General features: G+C 45.7%; 1 protein-coding gene across 3 annotated transcripts in view; it reads right to left on the bottom strand.

Moving 5' to 3' along the window:
• Window positions 1–20004, bottom strand: part of LOC130910571 (zinc fingers and homeoboxes protein 2-like) — a 40003-nt gene that overhangs the window by 9009 nt on the left and 10990 nt on the right. For all 3 annotated transcript variants that reach the window (XR_009061875.1, XM_057827990.1, XM_057827991.1), the window contains exon 2: window positions 2247–4639. Coding sequence is in view for 2 of the 3 variants with exons in the window: in XM_057827990.1 (XP_057683973.1) it covers window positions 2247–4639 (2393 nt within the window). In the remaining variant the exon portion in view is untranslated. The remainder of the gene's footprint in view (window positions 1–2246; window positions 4640–20004) is intronic.

Below are 20004 nucleotides of genomic sequence, written 5' to 3'. Positions count from 1 at the left end.
ATGCCTCAACAGCAAAAGCGTGTTCCAACTTCATCCACTCCATGGTGCTCACAGAGGTTCCTGAAAAATAAACACAAAATAAATCGCGCATGGTAAGAACCAAACTTTAAGCCCAACCCTCTCAAATAAGTCTATTCCTACTATCCTCAGAGCAACCATCACTTCAGGGCGCCAAATTTAAATAAGCAAGTTGCACTGCCCCACCCTGTACTAACTTTCATGTGTTTTGGTTCAAGTGATCCACCGTTAGATTCAAACCTTTCTTTTGAAAAACTACTAAAGAAACATTTTGAAGTGCAAGCCCCTTAATTAAAAAAACGGGGATTCAAGAATGTTCTGACCCCCGATCGTGAACGTCCGTCTTGGTGAGGACGGACACTGGAACACCCCTACACATAAACTAAAGCATTTTCATATAAAAGTGATTTGGGGAAAAAAATCTGTGATATCCATGGACCGATCTACAGTGTATCACAAAAGTGAGTACACGCCTTGCATTTCGGCATATATTTAATTATATCTTTTCATGGGCCAATACTGACAAAATGACTCTTTGACACAATGAAAAGTAGTCAGAGTGCAGCTTATATAATAGAGTTAATTTATTTCCCCCTCAAAATAACTCAAAATATAGCCATTAATATCTAAACCCCTGGCAACAAAAGTAAGTACACCCCTATGAAAGAACGTACATCCCTAAATGTCCAAATTGAGTACTGCCTGTCATTTTCCCTCCAAAATGTCATGTGACTCGTTACAGGAGTGCTGTCAGCATACCTGCAGAGATTGAAGAGTTGGGGGGGTCAGCCTTTTAGTGCTCAGACCATACGCCGCACTCTACATCAAATTGATGTGCATGGCTGTCACCCCGGGAGGAAGCCTCTTCTGAAGACGGTACACAAGTAAGCCCGCCCGTCTCATCAGACGGACATGGTTCCAGTAATCCATGTGCATTATTTTGAGGGGGGAAATGAATTAACTCTATTATATAAGCTGCACATAGAATACTTTTCATTGTATGAAAGTGTCATTTTGTCAGTGTTGTCCCATGAAAAGATATAGTTAAATATCTGCAGATATGCGAGGGGTGTACTCACTTTTGTGATACACTGCACATCTGAGGCACAGACTTGCACCAAAGTACTCTCATGAAATTCCGATATGCGATTTCATTTCACGGATTTTTTTTTTTCCCATGTCAGAGTCCCCCTGAAGTGGATCCATATATTGGATAGCTCCCAGTTTTTTGTTGTTGTTGTTTTTTTTAATAAAGTGACTTTCATTCTGAAGCCAACATGTTGCATTACCGGAATGCACATAATATAATGATCCATATGAGGGATGGCTAGCTTGACTTTGTTGTTCCGTGTAGAAGCTGGCCTGACCACAGCAGTTTTGCAGGTTAGCAAGTTCACACAGTTTAATGTTATACTAACTCTGATGCAGGTCAGACTATCAGTAGCAAAATTTGTGGTGCGCCCCCCCTCCACAACATTGATATATTTATACATTACTGTACTTACAGTGGCTGTTGCTGGCCGAAAAAAAAAAACTGTAATATACCTCTTGTCTGTTGTCGACATGAACCTGTCGTTGCTGTGTGAGTGTGTGGCGGGGGGGGGGGGGGGGGGGTAATTCATCAGCCAATCAAATATGTGTTTGAGGGGAAAAAATGGACTGGCACATTCAAGTCAGTCAGTCTGGACATAATGAAAATAACTCCCTTAATAATAGAGGGGTTTATTATATCCTTACGACATATGGGAAGACGATCTAAATGACCTATATAACTGAACTCATGATATAATGCAAATAAGGTTGCTTAAAAGTTTGTGGGGACAATTTGAGCATCCTGAAAAGTTGGTAGGGATTTGTCCATACCATCTGAATGCTAACCAACGCCCTTGGGCAACGTTCCAATCAAAATCGATACAGTGGCATTAAAATGTCATCCAATAATCCAATATTTTGATGAATTTTAAAGTATCTGCTATTTACGCAGTAGCTGCCATTGGCAGCGCGAGACGTTCAATCCATTTGAAGTTGGAAGACCGGCAGTGAATGAACACTCTTCCGGACCCTCCCACTTAAAATGGAATGGACGTCGACTAGTGATAAACTGACGTGAAGAGTTTTCGTGTCAACTGTTGACTCCACAGGAAAATAAAGAGGTTGTGTCAAGTTAGGAGGCGGGGCTTCACCAACAAGGGAGACAGCTGTGACGCACCGGCGCGAGGATACCTTACCTGGCGGCGAGGCAGTCCTGTAACTCGCCACGCTGTGTCGCGTTAACGCCGTTGATGCACCAATCCGATGGCTCTGCCTCCGGAACTTCAGCTCTGCCTTCAAAACAGGGGTCTGATGGAGCATTTTCGGGACCGCCGCCATTGTGGAGGAACTCTGGGTCAGGTGCTGAGCGAGCATCACAGAACCAGCGCGCCAAATCGATACGAGCCAGTCCAGGCCACACCTCCGACGGTGTTGTCCCTCCACTTTGAGCAGATGGGTGCTTGAAGAGCACCGTGGACTGGGAATTTAGGAAGGCGCGGGACGGAGGCAGGGAGCCCCTTTTTAGGAGCTCGGCACCGAAACCTGGCTCGTGGATCCCGTTAAAGAGCAGAGTGGGCTCTTTGTCCGCTTCGGTCCTCTTGGCACCCATGGAGTTGAGGAGGGCCATTTCCATGTTGTCCCGCAGCGCCCGGCGCTCTGCAAACCAGCCGTCGATTTCTCGCCGTGATAGGCGGGTGGCCAGCGCCAGATTGTCAGCGTCTCCGTGGAAGAGGGAGCTATTCTTCAAGAAGTGCTCCTCCAGGATTTTCAGCTGCTCTGCAGTCTTGCCCTTCATCCGCTCCAGCAGCGGGAAGTCTGCGGCGGCAGGCGCCTCGCCAAGTGCACGTTCTCCGGAAGATTCAGAGGGCGCCGCATCAGCTTCCGGCATGGCGGCTTCCTCTGGCGTGCTCCGTTGTCCCGGAGCGTGCGCAGACTGAATGACGGGGGGCCTTCTCGCTCGAGCGCCGACGAGTGGAGGCAAATCGGGAAAGGTGGCGTTAATGTTGGGGAGAGTATCTTTGGAACGTCGGGGCAGGAGTATGGAGGTGGTAAAAGGCGGGGCAAAGATGGGGGGCGGCGCAATAGTCGGCCTGGTCAAAGACTCCGGAAAGACTATAGGCGGCAACGACACCGCCGGTTTGGTTTTGGCATTTCCCCACGAGTAGTGAAGCTTCCCATTGGCACATATCGACGACGGCATTAAAGGCACGACGGCGGGCGACTTATTCATCTCTGCGGCAAACGGGGGAATGCCTCCCAGCGGAGCCATCGGCTGTGGAGCCGCCGGACCCTCCTCTTTAGGGTCTCCTGGAGGGGGCACCGCCACGAGGCGTTTGGACTCAGGACCGCCGGGAGCTGTCGCAGATCGTTTAAGTGCGTGACCGGAGCAGTTTTCCGCAAAGCCGATGGAATTCGACGCGGGGGCCGTGAAGGTGTGATGGGCGGCGCGGAAGGAACCATTGAACATCTTCTTTCTGGCCTCCTCCACCTCCTCCGGTGACCAGGTGATTCCCTGCTTCAGCCGTTGGGTGGTGAACCAAACTTTGATCTGCTCCTCGGGGTGCTTGGAGGCAGCCGTTAGCCAGGACAGTTCCGCGTGCGTCGGGTAAGGGAACTTGTTAAAAGATGCCATCAGGGTTGGGTTGCGGTCCAGAGACGGGTCGTATTTACCTCCGTTGAGAGGAACGGCTATTTTTGGTTGACGGCTAAAGTTGGGCGGCCGCTGGAGCACGGGGCTGACATGGGACGGGTCTCGAAGGACGGAGGAATCCGGAATGATGACAGTGCCGTTGATGTTGAGGGCGGCAATGGTCTCTTTCGGCCGGAAAAACGTGTGGAGGGACTCCGGCGGTTTCACTGAGAAAGGCGGCGATGCCTGTCCCTCACTCCCAGAACGGCCCTGGACCGTGATAATTTGTTCCAAGACGGTTCTGTCATTCTCCTTGATCCTTTTGAGTTTTAAGTTGCTCTTGTCGGGGTGAAGGTTCTTGTTGTGCTCTGTGAAGAGCTCAAACTTTTTGGTGTCAAAGTCACAGATGGCGCAGCGGTACAGCGGATCGAGAATCACGTCAGGGTGGCTAGAGTCCACGTGTTCTTTAAAGTCTTCGAGGGTTGCAGACCGGAACGGGCAACACTTGTACTCATAGCATTTGGGCTCTTTCTTCTGACCCTCATGGTCAGATTGCAACTTTTCTACCTCGTCTCGTTGGTCTTCCGACATCTCGGGACAGAGGTTTTCCCGCTCCGGCCCTTCTACTTTCCGACGAGTTGGAGCCTTGGGTTCCTTTGTCGGAACATCGTCTGAAAACATTTCTGTGTCCAACATTTCCAGGTCTTCAGAGTCACCGGGTCCTTGGATCTGGACAACATGTGGGGCGGAGGACTTTCTCCGGCCAGGCATGACGACACTGGAGGGTTGACGATGAGGGGCGTGGGCTTCCGGCGCTCGTAGTGGACTGCGCTGGCCGGGCCGGCGAGGGTCCAGAGCGCAACTGCGATCGTGGCGGGGTGCCAGCCCGGACTCTGCTTCGCATCGGCACCGGCAGGTAAATGTCAGCTGAGTGGAACTTTGCGGGGTGTCATTCCAGACCTGTCGGACAGACACAGACACAGTCACTGGAGCCCAAGCAATTTTGAAAATTCTGAAATTCCCTCTTTCTTATCCCACCCGCCTATGTGACCCGACTTGACTACTTCCCCGCTAACACGACGTTTCGGAAGGAGCAGGCTTTTTGAGCACCGCTTACAGGCGTTACTATCATGTGACAATGTACCAGCATATTGCCAGCATATTGCCTCACACTCATGACTCACAAAGCTTATATCACAAAGACTGTGTACTCTTTAATATGCCACAAAGAACAACCGAGAAGAGGATATAAGGCACAAACAAATATCATTTCATGTCAGGTCGTCAGTGTACCAGCATACGCTAGCATTTCAAATGTCCATTACTGCTTGACCTGATTGTTTCCTTTTCCTGTCAACATCAAGAAAGTCCTTTGTCTGCGATGCGACGCAACTGGTTCCTCCGTCCCCTTCGTGACAGTACGACCTGACCAAAATGGAACCAGAGTACCAACCCTTGACAGTCTTCACCAAACGGAAAAGGAGGTCGAAAATGTCTGGTGACATTGCATTGTTAATTCAGATCGGCAACAAACTCCAGCAACAGCAAATACACCTGACTCAGGTGATCCAATCTCTCACCAAACTGGCAACTCCATCGTCACCACAACCCCTGGTTCATGAGGCCCCGGTTCCGGTGAACCCCGCCTTGGCTATTGATGCCCCCGAGCCAAAGATTGGAAACCCTGAACGCTTTAACGGCGACGCAACAAGCCTTTCTGACAAGTTGCAAAGTCCAATTTTCCCTGCAACTCCGCACCCTTGCAACCGAAGGGGCCAAAGTTGGGTACGTTATCACTAGGAATGGGAACCTCTTGGTACCTCTTGATACGATATGATTTGTGATACAAAGCTTACGATAATGATGATCTGGCGATATGGCGATACGATTATCTATAGATTGTAGAATATCCTAGAATTATTTCCTGACCAAACAACTAATAAACAGAAAAACAAGCTTCTGCTGTGAATTGGAATGAGTTTATCACTAGAAGACGTCTAATCAATTTGAACGTCTATGGCCGTCAATGGCAGCCAATGCCAGGCAATTAGGTAATTTTGGGCCATTTAAAGTCATTGACCTGTTGATTTTCAGTTACTTCCTGTTGATTTTGGGGTATTTTATGGGTCACTTCCTGTTTATCTTGAGTTACAGAACAGGACCTGACCTGGGAATCACCCAAATGAATAGGCAGTGACTCAAACTCAACTGGAAATGACCCGTAAATGATCTAAAATGAACCGCAAGTGACCTGTAAATGCCATGAAACTCTGACAGAATGACTGTGAATGCTCTGGTTTCGAATGAACGAACGTTCCCAGTCTAAATGGATTGGGCCGTGTGCACCGTCAATGCAGCCTTAGAGTTAACTGAGACACTATTGTGGTCGAAGATTTTGGTAGCAAGTTGTTGGCTCCTTTTTATTTATTTTTTTAGACATTGACACCTTTTTAAAACGATATCTCGATTCTTGGCAGGAGCATATCGATAACCTTTTCGGATATTAAGTATCATGATATAATCACCATTTCGATATTTTGTCACACCCCTAGTCATCACCCACTTGACCGGTCAGGCTCGGCTTTGGGAAAGAGCGGAATTTGAGAGGCAAACACCAGCCTGTACCAACTTCCAATGCCTTTGCCGATGAAATGATGAAAGTGTTCGACCCCGCTTTTCTAACTTCGAGACATCCCGCGCCCTTATGAACATCTGTAGGCAATCAGTCAGTGTCGGAGTATTCCATTGATGTCATCGAATTCTGGTAAGGCGCAGCGTCTGGCACACGGAAGCCGTGATCGACGCATTCCATCACAGCCTGGCGGACTCCATCAAAGATGAGCTCGTCTCCTATGATTTACCCGGCACCCTTGACGAAGCCATTGCCCTTGTAACCTGCATTTACCATCGGATTCAGATACGACAGCAACAGAGGAGAGGTCAGAGCGCACCTTCTGCCTCTCAGCCTTTTCCAGTTGTTACTCCAACCCATTTAAACCAGCCTGAGCCCATGGAGATTGGCCGTGCTGCCCTAACTCCTAAAGAGCGCCAGCAACGTTTCACTTCCAACCTGTGTCTGTACTGCGGGGGTGAAGGTCATCGAATCGCTACCTGCCCAGCAGAAGGCCAGAGCTCACCAGACGTCAGGGAGATTCGGGTGAACTCAACATGTATTCAGTCTCCCCCCATTCGTAAACTCTTGCTCCAGATTTGCCTCCTGCTGACTGACACCACCCAAACCTTGACCGCTCTCATCAACTCTGGAGCGGAGGCCAACATCATGGATGTGGCTCTGGCCCAGCAGCTCGGCATTCAGCGTCAACAACTTTCCCCATCTGTTCCTGCACAAGCTCTGGATGGACATCTACTCGGCACAGTGACCCACATCTCAGCCCCGGTAACCATGCTTCTGTCCGGAACCTACCACGAGTCCATCCAGTTCCATCTGCTCCGCTCACCAGGTCAGCCAGCCTCTCACCTTTGGTTATCCGTGGCTGCGCCAGCACAACCCTAAACTCGATTGGGAGACTGGAGTGGTACGAGAATGGGACAGGAGGCAGTCATACCCACCAACCCTGAACATGTCAGTCCTGTCCCAGATATCTCCAACGTGCCTGCCTGCTACTATGCACTCAGTGAGGTCTTTAACAAAACCAAGGGCATTTCGCTGCCCCCTCACAGGCCATATGACTGCGCCATACAGTGTATCACAAAAGTGAGTACACCCCTCGCATTTCTGCAGATATTTAAGTACAGTGATACCTCGGCTCACGAACGCTTAAGCTCACGAACTTTTCGCCTCAAGAACATTAAATTCGCGAGCATATAGTCTCTGCTGGCGAACTAGTTTTCGGCGGACGAACCAAGCCACGCGGTCGGACAGCGCCACGAGAAGCTGACGCACGCTCACGGCGTCCCAGTTCGTCCCCTCCCTTTCGTTGAGTGCGGACGTGGTTTGTGTTTGATAGACATTTTGGACCATATTGAGTGTACTTTTGCTATTATGGGACCGAAAAAGAGTTACATACAGTCCTTATGGAAGGTGACTCGTGTTACCAATTCGCCCTCGACTGGTAATTGGCGGTGCTTTCAGCTTCCCACCGTCGTGAGAAGTGGACCGGCGAGTCACGTTGGCTCGTTGTCGTCGGTTGTCTTCGGTGCGCCCGATGGCGGCTTGCATACAAACACCCAGAGGTGTCGGATGGCTTTTTGTGGGCACTTTTATTAACAACCAAAAGCATGCGGGGGGCACAGCAGTGGAGTCTACGCTAACTGCGCACTTTGCCGGTAACACTCTCCTTCCAAACAGTAACTCCCTCCCTCCTCCTCCCACTCCTCCCACTCCCATACCATCGCAAAGGTAAATAAAACAACTTTATTATACAGTACAGTTTATTTCTTTAATTATAATACAATAGCACACTTATTATACATAAAATAAGGTATATTTTTGTGTAGTTTTAAGGCTTATTTAGTAGAAAATTATGTTTTATGGGGACCTGGGAATGGATTATTCTCATTTTAATGGTTTCTTATGGGAAATAAATGTTCGGAAGACGAACTTTTCGCCTCACGCACACTTTCTGGGAACCAATTATGTTCGTGAGCTGAGGTATCACTGTATATCTTTTTATTTCTTTTACTAGTATATTTTAGAGTAGTTGTTCCCCAACTCAGAGGTTGTGGGTTCGATTCTCTGCCCTGATGAACTCGCCTAAGTATCCTACTGGTGCTGCGTCACCAGTAAGTGGATGGCGATGTAGTGTAAAGCGCTTTGAGTGCCTTGAAAGGTGGAAAAGCGCTATACAAGTATAACACAATTACCATATCTTTTCACTGGACAACACTGACAAAATGACACTCTGACACAATGAAAAGTATTCTTTGTGCAGCTTATATAATAGAGTTAATTTATTTTCCCCTCAAAATAACTCAAAATACAGCCATTAATATCTAAACCCCGGGCAACAAAAGTGAATACACCTCTTAGAAACTACGACCATCCCTAAATATCCAAATTGAGTACTGCTTGTCATTTTCCCTCCAAAATGTCATGTGACTCGTTACAGGAGTGCTGTCAGCATTGCTGCAGAAATTGAGGAGGTGGGGGTCAGCCTGCTATTGCTCAGACCATACGCTGTACTCTACATCAAATTGGTGTGCATGGCTGTCACTCCAGGAGGGAGCCTCTTCTAAAGACGGTACACAAGAAAGCCCGCCTGTCTCATCAGACCATAGGACATGGTTCCAGTAATCCATGTGCTTTGCTGACATGTCTTCAGCAAACTCTTCGCAGGCTTTCGTGTGTACCGGATGGACTGGATTCTTCTTTGTACCGAAGAAGGATGGCTCTCTCTGCCAATGCATAGATTACCATGGACTCAATGACATAACCATCAAGAACCGCTACCCCCTGCCACTCATGTCATCTGCTTTTGAACTCCTCCAAGGTGCCACTGTGTTCACTAAACTGGATCTGAGGAATGCTTATCACCTGGTTCAAATGAGAGAAAGCCATTCGTGGAAGATGGCATTCAATACGCCCTCTGGACACTATGTTAATCTAGTCATGCCCTTTGGCCTAACCAACGCCCCCTGCAGTATTTCAGGCCCTGGTAAATGATATCGTGCGATACATGCTCAATACCTTTGTGTTTGTGTATTTAGATGACATACTGATATTTTCCAAAACCATGTCTGACCATATAAATCACGTCCAGCAGGTTCGGCGCAGTCTCTTGGAAAACTCTCTGTCAAAGCAGAGAAATGTGAATTCCACACCAGATCGGTATCATTCCTGGGACAGATAGTGGCAGAGGGAAGTCTTTAGATAGACCCTGCAAAAGTGACGGCAGTTACATCCTGGCCTGTACCGGAGAACCGCAAAAAACTGCAACAATTCCTGGGCTTTGCATACTTCTACAGACGATTCATCCGGAATTACAGCAGAGTGGCATCTCCCCTCACAGTCCTTACCAGCAGGTGGACTCCAGTTGGTTATAGAGGTGTTCCAAATTCATGGACTAACAAGGGATGTCGTATCTGACCGGGGTCCGCAGTTTGCATCCTCCTTCTGGAAGGAGTTTTGCCGCCTCCTGGGAGCCACAGCGAGCCTCACGTCAGGCTATCACCCCCAATCCAACGGCCAGTCGGAAAGGCTCAACCAAGACTTTGAGACATCCCTCCGCTGCATGGCTTCACGCAACCCCCATTCTTGGGCGCAACATCTGCTGTGGGTGGAATACGTTCACAACTCCCTTCCCAGCTCTGCCACCGGCCTGTCTCCCTTTCACACTGTCTTCCGCTATCAACCGCCCCTGTTTGCCAGCCAAAAGGGAGATGCTTCCTGCCCTTCCGCCCAAGCCTGTGTAAGGAGATGTCGCCGAATCTGGTTTCAAGCCCGTACCGCTCTTTTAAGGACTGCAGCCCCTGTATACCAAGTGGGCCAGAAGGTATGGCTTTCTTCCCGGGACCTGCCACTCCCGGTGGAATCACGTAAACTGGCACCCAGGTTCATTGGTCCGTTTCCCATCGAGGAGATCATCAGCCCATCAGCTGTCCAAATCCAACTTCCCAGGTCTATGAAGGTTAACCCATCCTTCCATGTCTCCTAACTTAAGCCAGTCCATGAAAGCCATCTGGTCCTGAATGCAGTACCACCTCCCCCTCCTCGCCTGGTGGACGGGGGTCCTTTCTACACAGTGTGCCGCCTGCTCAAGTCACGCCGCCGGGGCAGGGCCCTCCAATATCTGGTGGACTGGGAAGGATATGGTCCTGAGGGGAGGATGTGGGTCCCAGCTGGGCGTATTGTAGATCGGACCCTCATATCAGACTTCCACCGCCTCCATCCGAACCAAACGTCCCTCCGGTGGGGTCGACCTAGAGCGGCTTGCTCTCAGCACATGCCTGCATCTGACTCAGACTCTGAACACGACCCTGTGCCATCGGTACTTGATTCCTCCACTGGTCAGGAGGAGATTGAGCCGATGCCCTCAGTGGATGAGGCCATGGACTCTGACAGGTCGGTGGATTAGGAGCCCTTGGTGGGCTCAATTCGTCCCTTGAGAGGGACCTTGGTGCCGTCCCTTGAGAGGGGGAGGGGCTTGTCATGTACCAATGTACCAGCATATTGAATCACAAAGCTTTCATCACAAAGACTGTGTACTCTTTAATATGTCACAAAGAACAACTGAGGAGTATATAAAGGCACAAACAAATAACATTCACTGTCAGGTCGTCAGCGCTCCAGCTTACGCTAGCATGTCAAATATCCAATACTGCTTGACTTGATTGTTTCTGTCGCCTGTCAACATCAAAAAAGTCCTGTGCTGCGATACGCAACTGGTTCCTCCGTCCCCTTCGTGACAGTTACAGAATAACGTCGAAATGAGGCGTTTTTCAGTTACGTTTAAACAAAAGGAACTTTTTGTTGTTGAGAATTTACCAGACTTTGCTTACCCTTACTTTAAATCGCGCTAATCCCAACGCTGGTGCCAGAGCCTCTCATGGCTGAATTTGGGCGACCGGGTAAGGGGGCAATCTGGTGGGCACTTTGAGTCTTCCATCAAGCTACCGCAGTCTTAATTTTCATTCCTCCACAAAAGCGTTTAAGCTTTTCGGCTCATTTGGGAAATAAGCGTTGCATTTGTGAAATGCTGCTAATGTTCCACATTCATCAACCGACTTCATGCCTTCCGATTTCTAAGTTCGGCGCCCGCCCTTCAAAACTGCAGCACATTTGAACGTCATTTTCGGGCAGTTTACTTTGATGGCGTTTGATGACACCCTCGGCCGCCGTCGTTTGACCTAGGCGGAGATGGTGTGATTGACAGCCGCAGGAGGAGCGGGAGCTGGCCTGTCAGGCACCGGGAAGCTTTGAAGAAAAAGATGAGAAGTGCCCAAAAAAACTACACTCTTTGATCATTCCGAGTTGCGCTCTTAATGAACTTCATTACGATTCATTTGCATGACTTCACACGCGCGATTTGATCAAGAAATGAGCGACTCCATGTTGCCGCCTCTAGTGCTCCATTACAGTATAGTTGCACACGAGCTTATCAATTGCACTCTGAGGCATGCAAACAAAACTATCAATTCACAATATGAAAAAAAGAAAACATAATTAACGTGTAAAGCAGGTGACAATTTGAAAGGTAGTGGAGTAAAAAGAACACATACCTGCTGTCAAATGTAGTGAAATAAAAAGTACCACTTCATATTTGTACTCAAGTAAAGTACAGATACACAAAACTGTACTTTTCCATCTTATCCATACGAAATGGCAGACTTACTTTGTCTCCCATAGTTATTGTCATCGCTGAAAATTGCTGACGGCCCATGAGACTGATTTAAAAAAAAAAAAAAAAAAAAAGCCTGTTAAAATAATAAAAATAAAATTGCAGCTCTATTTCAAAACAGGTTTGGATTATGCAAGACTTTATATTTTTTATATCTGGGCGTTAGTTTTGTTGTAACATTTCTCTTTTAACTCACTGGCTGCCATTGACGATGCTAGATGAGCAATTCCTTTTGACTGGGAGGGGAAAATGGCTAGTAATCTATTGGTTCCTCTATTAAACGTATTAAACATCTTTTAAAACAATGCAGCGATTCTTAGGGGGACCTTAGCGATAACCTATCAGAATAGCAGGTATCGATATAGTGATAAAAAGAAGCGGCGGGTGAGGCGTAAAATGATTGGACGTCATGAAGTCTCACTACTGGCTTGTTGGCAGGAAGGATAGAGGGAAAAAAATCATTTGATGAAAGAGGATGACTAAATTCATTAAAGCTCAAGCTCCCGGCAGTGCCGTTTGGGCTGTTTCCATGGCGACGGACAGGCCCGCTCTCACGGTCAGTAAGCGGCGGCATGACGGGAAACAAAACACCAAACCCGGCGACTTAGGCCTTTACCGTGCTCACTTTCAGTGCCATTGACGATGATAGACGTCCAGTTATCCCTCTGTCAACGGGTTTACATGGGTGAACGTTGGTTCATTCCCTGCCACCCCTTCCTCTATCCCTACCACTTCAAATGTATTGGACGTCTATCGCCGTCAATGGCACAACATTAGTTAAGAAAGGCACACAGAAAAGGTTCCCACAATGAGGCTGTAGAGCAGAGCAAATAGTTTGGCGGCACATTGCGAACTGCTGCATTCACTCACAATGGTAGTTTGGCAGCACACTGCGAACTGCTGCATTCACTTACAATGCTGCTTTCAAAGAGAAAATAAAACATACAAAAACACACTAATGAACAACACAAAGGCAGACCGCAAAAACACACATGCAAACAATCACACACACACACTTTCTGACAAAAAATTCAACACATCACAAGAGAGTCTCCTCTCTCTCTCAGACAAAAGAGAAGATTTGAAGATACAATTTACGATAGCATGACAAAACAACACACACTCAATGAAAACAACACCCATCAAACAAGCTAATACTTTTACGTGCGTTGCTTGATTTCATCGGCAGGTGAAGGCGGAGTTTATGTATTCGGTTCTGTCTGCATGTTTGCATTCGAGATAACTCGGACAAATAAAGGGTTTACAGTAGTACCTCAAGATACGGATTAATTGGTTTCAGAGTGGCTTTCGTCTCATGATTCTTTTCATATAATGAACCGTGTTTTACATGTAAATCACCTCAGCGACAACTCACCACCAGCTTTAGCAGGGAAGCCCAGAATTCCCTCTCCCCAGCCACTTCAACCAGCTCCTCTGGCAGGATCCCAAGGTGTTCCCAAGCCACCCGAGAGACATCTGTCTCTCCAGTGTGTCCTTGGTCATCCTCGGGGCCTCCTGCTGGTGAGACATGCTCGGAACACATCTCCAGGGAGGCATCCGAACAAGATGCCCGAGCCACCTCAGCTGGCTCCTCTCAACGTGGAGGAGTAGCGGGTTGACCTTGAGTCGCTCCTAAATGACCAAGCTTCTCACCCCATCTCTAAGGAGCCCAGACACCGGGGGAGTGACAAAATATCGAAACGGTGACATATCGTGACACTTTGCATCTCAAAAGTTTGTCGATATGCTCATGCCAAGAATTGAGATATTGTTTTAAAATGGTGTCAAGTTTACAAAAATCATAAATAAATAAGGAACCAGGAAGTTGCTACCAAAATCTTCCGCCATAATAATGTCTCAGTCAACTCTATGGCTGCCATTGACGGCGCTCGACGCCCAATCCATTAAGACTGGTAAAGGTAAATGAACGTTCGTTTATTCAAAAGAAGTCTTTAAAATCACTCTTTCCGTTTTTCGGAGCATTTCCAGTAAGGGTGTAACGGTACATGTATTTGTATTGAACCGTTTCGGTTCGGGGTCCTCGGTTCGGAACGGAGGCGTACCGATCGAGTTTCTAACGTAATGTAACCCTTACTTTTCGAGGCTGTGAGTCGATCGGGATACAGTTCTTTGTGTAGATTATATTTACGCCGTCTTCTCTACTATAACGAGGACCAACACTGTAGGACAGTTAAGAAACGTCAACCGCGCGACAACATGGCCGCCGCGAGAACACAGTGAAATGCGGGCGTTAAAGTCAATCAGCCAATGCACACCAGTCGCAGTACGGCCGCATGTTAGACACGTCCCAGAAGCGGCTCAACGCAACGCACGAAAACGGCAGAGTTCATTATTTGACGCGAGACGCGGCCCTCCTGCATCAATACTACTACCGGTAGCTAGGATCGGGCCGGGAGTCACTCGTGTAAAAATACGGTGGATCCGGTCGATTTTCAAACTAATATGCAATCGTAACCTACTTTTTGAGTCCATCAGATCTCTTGAGTGGTAGATCGGGGCACAGTTGACGTGTCTTTGTTGATTTACTGCTGTCTTTTCTGCCATAATAATAACCAACACGGCCCCGTGTTCAATACAAAATCCTCCTACCACAACAAAACAAGTAGGAACTAATATTCACATAGGAACTAAAGTTATACAACATAAAATATACAATATAAATGATTACTACATCACATTTGTAAAATATAAACACATAATAAAATAAATAATAGCCCATTTAAATAAAATAAATTGAAATAAGCTAAAACACCTGTAATTAAATAATAAAAATAATACACACATCCTGCTTACACAATTAAATTTATTAATTTAACTTGCTTTAACTTGAGAAAATCCACCAATAAAGCTTTTGAAAACCGTTCAAAAGAAAAAAAAAAAAGTTTCATTTAGGCATTGCATTGGTAAAATACATGTTAAAATCTTTGCCATTGGGATTGCTTTTCTCTTTAGCACAAGACTTTTTTCTTCTTTCTTTCAGAAAGAAAGCTAACCAATACGCGGGGTCTGAAAGGGAAATTGTTGTTGGATTATCTTTAAATACCTGCCACTTTTTGAGCAGAATTCTAGCTTTGTATAGGCTAATGTTCCTATTGATGGAAGCACAAAAGTGTGTAATAAACAACTAGCACATTTATATTTTGCATTTTGTTTTCTTAATGTAACGAAAATGAACCGAACCGTGACCTCAAAACCGAGGTACGTACCGAACCAAGATTTTTGTGTACCGTTACACCCCTAATTTCCAGGTCACTTTCTGTTCATTTTAGGCCATTTACAGGTGACTTCCAGTTACGTTTGAGTCACTGCCTGCTCATTCCTGGGTCACTTCCTGTTCTGTAACCCAAAAATCAACAGGAAGTGACCTTGAAATACCCTAGAATCAATAGGAAGTGACTGAAAACCAACAGGTAATGTGAAATGGCCCAAAATTACCTTGTTGCCTGGCTTTGGCTGCCACTGACTGCCATAGAAGTGGGAACGGCCAGTTTTGAAGAGGGAGGGGTTAATTCACTGCCACCCTCCCAGTTTAAATGGATTAGACACCTACTAGTTATAAACTTGCAGTAGACAGATGAAGATGGCTTGTTTTTCTGTTTATTAGTTGTTTTGTAGAATGATTATCTGACCAATAGGGGTGTAACGGTACACAAAAACCTTGGTTCGGTACGTACCCCGGTTTTGGATCATGGTCAGGGTTTGGTTCATTTTCGGTACAATAAGAAAACAAAATGCAAAATATAAATGTGCTAGTTGTTTATCACACACCTTTGCGCTTTCAACAATAGGAACATTAGCCAATACAAAGCTAGAATTCTGCTCAAAAAGTAGCGGGTATTTAAAGATAATCCAACAACAATTTGCTTTTCAGACCCCGCATGTTGGTCAGCTTTCTTTCTGAAAGAAAAAAGAAGTCCTGTGCTAAAGAGAAACGCAATCCCAATGACAAAGATTTTAACATGTATTTTACAAATGAAACGCCTCAATGAATCTTTTTTTTTCTTCTTATGAACGGTTTTCAAAAGCTTTATTGGTGGATTTTCTCAAGTTAAAGCGCCATACAGAAATTAATAAATGTAATTGTGTAAGCAGGATCTGCGTATTGTTCTTATTATTTAATTCCAGGTGTTTTAGCTCATTTCAACTTATTTTATTTAAATGGCCTATTATTTATTTTATTATGTGTTTATTAGGGCTGTCAAAATTATCGCGTTAACGGGCGTTAATTATTTTTTTAAATTAATCACGTTAAAATATTTGACGCAATTAACGCACTAGGCCCGCTCAGACAGATTTAAATGTCAGTACAGTGAAAGGCCAACTTGTTAATTGTGTTTTATGGAGTTTTTCCGCCCTCTGCTGGCGCTTGGGTGTGACTTGCATATGTTATGTGGCGTAATGTCGCCCTCTGCTGGCGATTCAGTGCAGCTGATTATTTGGGTTTCGGCACGCTTTTTTGACGTGATTATATGTCGATGCGAACTCACACTAATAGACAGTGCTATTAAGACCAGCTAACGTCCGCATCCAGTATTCAGTGCCAGTTCTCATAGCCCCATCACACTGTTTGTGTCTAATACATGCATCGCTTGTGAGTTATATTCCTCCTTTGTTTATATTCATGAGCATTAGATAGTTATTGATGATGTGTACTGTGATACCTCAGCTCACGAACATAATTGGTTCCCAGAAAGTGTGTGTAAGGCGAAAAGTTCGTCTTCCAAACATTTATTTCCCATAAGAAACCATTAAAATGAGAATAATCCGTTCCCAGGTCCCCATAAAACATAATTTTCTACTAAATAAGCCTTAAAACTACACAAAAATATACCTTATTTTATGTGTAATAAATGTGCTATTGTATTATAATTAAAGAAATAAACTGTACTGTATAATAAAGTCGTTTTATTTACCTTTGTGATGGTAGTTGATGGCTTGATGGAATGGAGTGGGAGGAGGAGGGAGGGAGGGAGTTACTGTTTGGAAGGAGAGTGTTACCGGCAAAGTGCGCAGTTAGCGTAGACTCCACTGCTGTGCCCCCCCACATGCTTTTGGTTGTTAATAAAAGTGCCCACAAAAAGCCATCTGACGCCTCTGGGTGTTTGTATGCACGCCGCCACCTTTCTGGAGAGGAAATCGGGCGAACCGAAGACAACCGACGACAACGAGCCAACGTGACTCGCCGGTCCACTTCTCACTACGGTGGGAAGCTGAAAGTACCGCCAATTACCAGTCGAGGGCGAATTGGTAACACGACTCACCTTCCATAAGGACTGTAGGTAACTCTTTTTCGGTCCCATAATAGCAAAAGTACACTCAATATGGTCCAAAATGTCTATCAAACACAAACCACGTCCGCACTCAACGAAAGTGAGGGGACGAACTGGGACGCCGTGAGCGTGCGTCAGCTTCTCGTGGCGCTTTTCGACCGCGTGAATTGGTTCGTCCGCCGAAAACTAGTTCGTCAGCAGAGACTATATGCTCGCGAATTTAATGTTCTTGAGGCGAAAAGTTCGTGAGCTTAAGCGTTCGTGAGCTGAGGTATCACTGTATTTGAATTTGTTCACATATATGGTGAAATGCAGTTACATTGTTAGATGCTTGTGAGCTACTTGGCTAGTGCTACTGCTCAAATGGACACGTGTGTGTACATTTTATGTTATTTTGTGATTTATGCAAGTTTTTGACACATTGCCTTGTTATTTTCAGTTTTACAAAAATACAAGAAACGTGCTCCTGTCAATAAGAGATGACTTCAGTAAAGCCCATGCTACTTTGCCACACCGTCTGATTTCTTTTTGGAACTTATGTTCGCTATCTGTCAATTTGTGTACTCACACACATTGAGGACAGAATAGGGCTACAAGTTTATTTTTTGATTGAAAATTTTACAAATTTTATTAAAACGAAAACATTAAGAGGCATTTTAATATAACATTTCTATAACTTGTACTAATATTCATCTTTTAAGAACTACAAGTCTTTCTATCCATGGATCACTTTAACAGAATGTTAATAATGTTAATGCCATCTTGTTGATTTATTGTTATAAAAAAACAAATACAGTCCTTATGTACCGTATGTTGAATGTATATATCCATCTTGTCTTATCTTTCCATTCCAACAATAATTTACAGAAAAATATGGCATATTTTATAGATGGTTTGAATTGCGATTAATTGCGATTAATTACGATTAATTAATTTTTAAGCTGTAATTAACTCGATTAAAAATTTTAATCGTTTGACAGCCCTAGTGTTTATATTTTACAAATGTGATGTAGTAATCATTTATATTGTATATTTTATGTTGTATAACTTTAGTTCCTATGTGAATATTAGTTCCTACTTGTTTTGTTGTGGTAGGAGGGTTTTGTATTGAACACGGGGCCGTGTTGGTTATTATAGTGGAGAAGACAGCAGTAAATCAACAAAGACAAGTCAACTGTGCCCTGATCTACCACTCAAGAGATCTGATGGACTCAAAAGTGGGTTACGATTGCATATTAGTTTGAAAATCAACCGGATCCACCGTATTTTTACACGAGTGACTTCCGGTCTGCCCGATCCTAGCTACCGGTCGTAGTATTGATGCAGCAGGTGCGCGTCTCGCGTCAAATAATAAACTCTGCCGTTCTTTTCGCGTGCGTCGTGTTAAGCCGCTTCTGGGACGCGTCTAACATGCGGCCGTACTGCGACTGGTGTGCATTGGCTGATTGACTTTAACGCCCGCGTTTCACTGTGTTCTTGCGGCGGCCATGTTGTCGCGCCATTGACATTTCTGGGTTATACTGTCCTACCGTGTTGGTCCTCATTATAGTACAGAAGACGGAGTAAATATAATCTACACAAAGAAACTGTAACCCGATCGACTCACAGCCTCGAAAAGTAAGGGTTACATTACGTCAGAAACCCGTTCGGTACACCTCCGTTCCGAACCGAATACCACGTACCGAAACTGTTCAATACAAATACATGTACCGTTACACCCTTACTGACCAATGTATCGATAATCGTTGTATCGCCTTATGGCGAAATCATCGTTATCGTGAACTTTGTATCGCAAAGTGTATCGTATCGTGAGGTACCAAGAGGATTCCCAACCCTACCGGATACCCTTCGGAGGAAACTCATTTCAGCTGCTTGTATCCGGGGTCGTGTTCTTTCGGGTACAACCCACAGCTCGTAACCATAGGTGAGGGTAGGAACAAGATCAACAGGCAAATCGAGAGTTTTGCCTTTTGGCTCAGCTCCTTATTCACCACAACGGACTGGTGCAGAGTCCTCATCACTTCGTAAAAATTCTACACGTCATCTTCGTTATGGATAAAAAAAATAAAAAAAAATTAATTAAAAAAAAAAAAAAAAACTTCGTCACGGATATAATTTAGGTTGCACTGAAATGCTCTTCAAAATTAAAACCAAGGTGAAAAAATTCCAGATTTACGACACCTAATTTAATACTTTTAATACCTTTAATAATGGAAAACTAAATTCAATGCTTTTTTAATACTTTTAATAACCCGCGGGTACCCTGAGAAGGCACGCCAGCCTTTTCCGACTGAGGACCATGGTCTCGGAAGTGCCGTTCTTCATCCCAACCGCTTAACACTTGGCTGTGAACCGCTCAGGTGTCAAAGTCAACAGCACCACATCATATGCAAAAATCAGAGATGCAATGCTGAGGCCAGGCTGCTCTACAGCAACGCACAGAGGTGTGTCCGAATCAACGGCCGTGACTGACTGCTTTCCCATCTCCAGTGGTGTCCGCCAAAGCTGCGTAGCTGCTCCAGACCTGTTTAACTGTGTAATCGACCACCTGATGTGCAGGGTCTGTGAGCGAGTACCCGAAGTGTCCCTTGGCAACTGCCAACTAACCGACCTGGATTACGCTGACGACACCGTCTTGCTCATCACCTCCTACACCATGCTGAGGGACGCTCTGAGCATATGCAGGGAAGAAGCAGAAAAGCTTCGTCTCCACGTGAGCTGGACCAAGACCAAATTC

This window comes from Corythoichthys intestinalis, chromosome 22 (assembly GCF_030265065.1).
Source record: "Corythoichthys intestinalis isolate RoL2023-P3 chromosome 22, ASM3026506v1, whole genome shotgun sequence".
NCBI lineage: Eukaryota > Metazoa > Chordata > Actinopteri > Syngnathiformes > Syngnathidae > Corythoichthys > Corythoichthys intestinalis.
The sequence above is the reverse complement of the archived record's forward strand: the minus strand, read 5'-3'. Positions and strand labels throughout refer to the sequence as shown.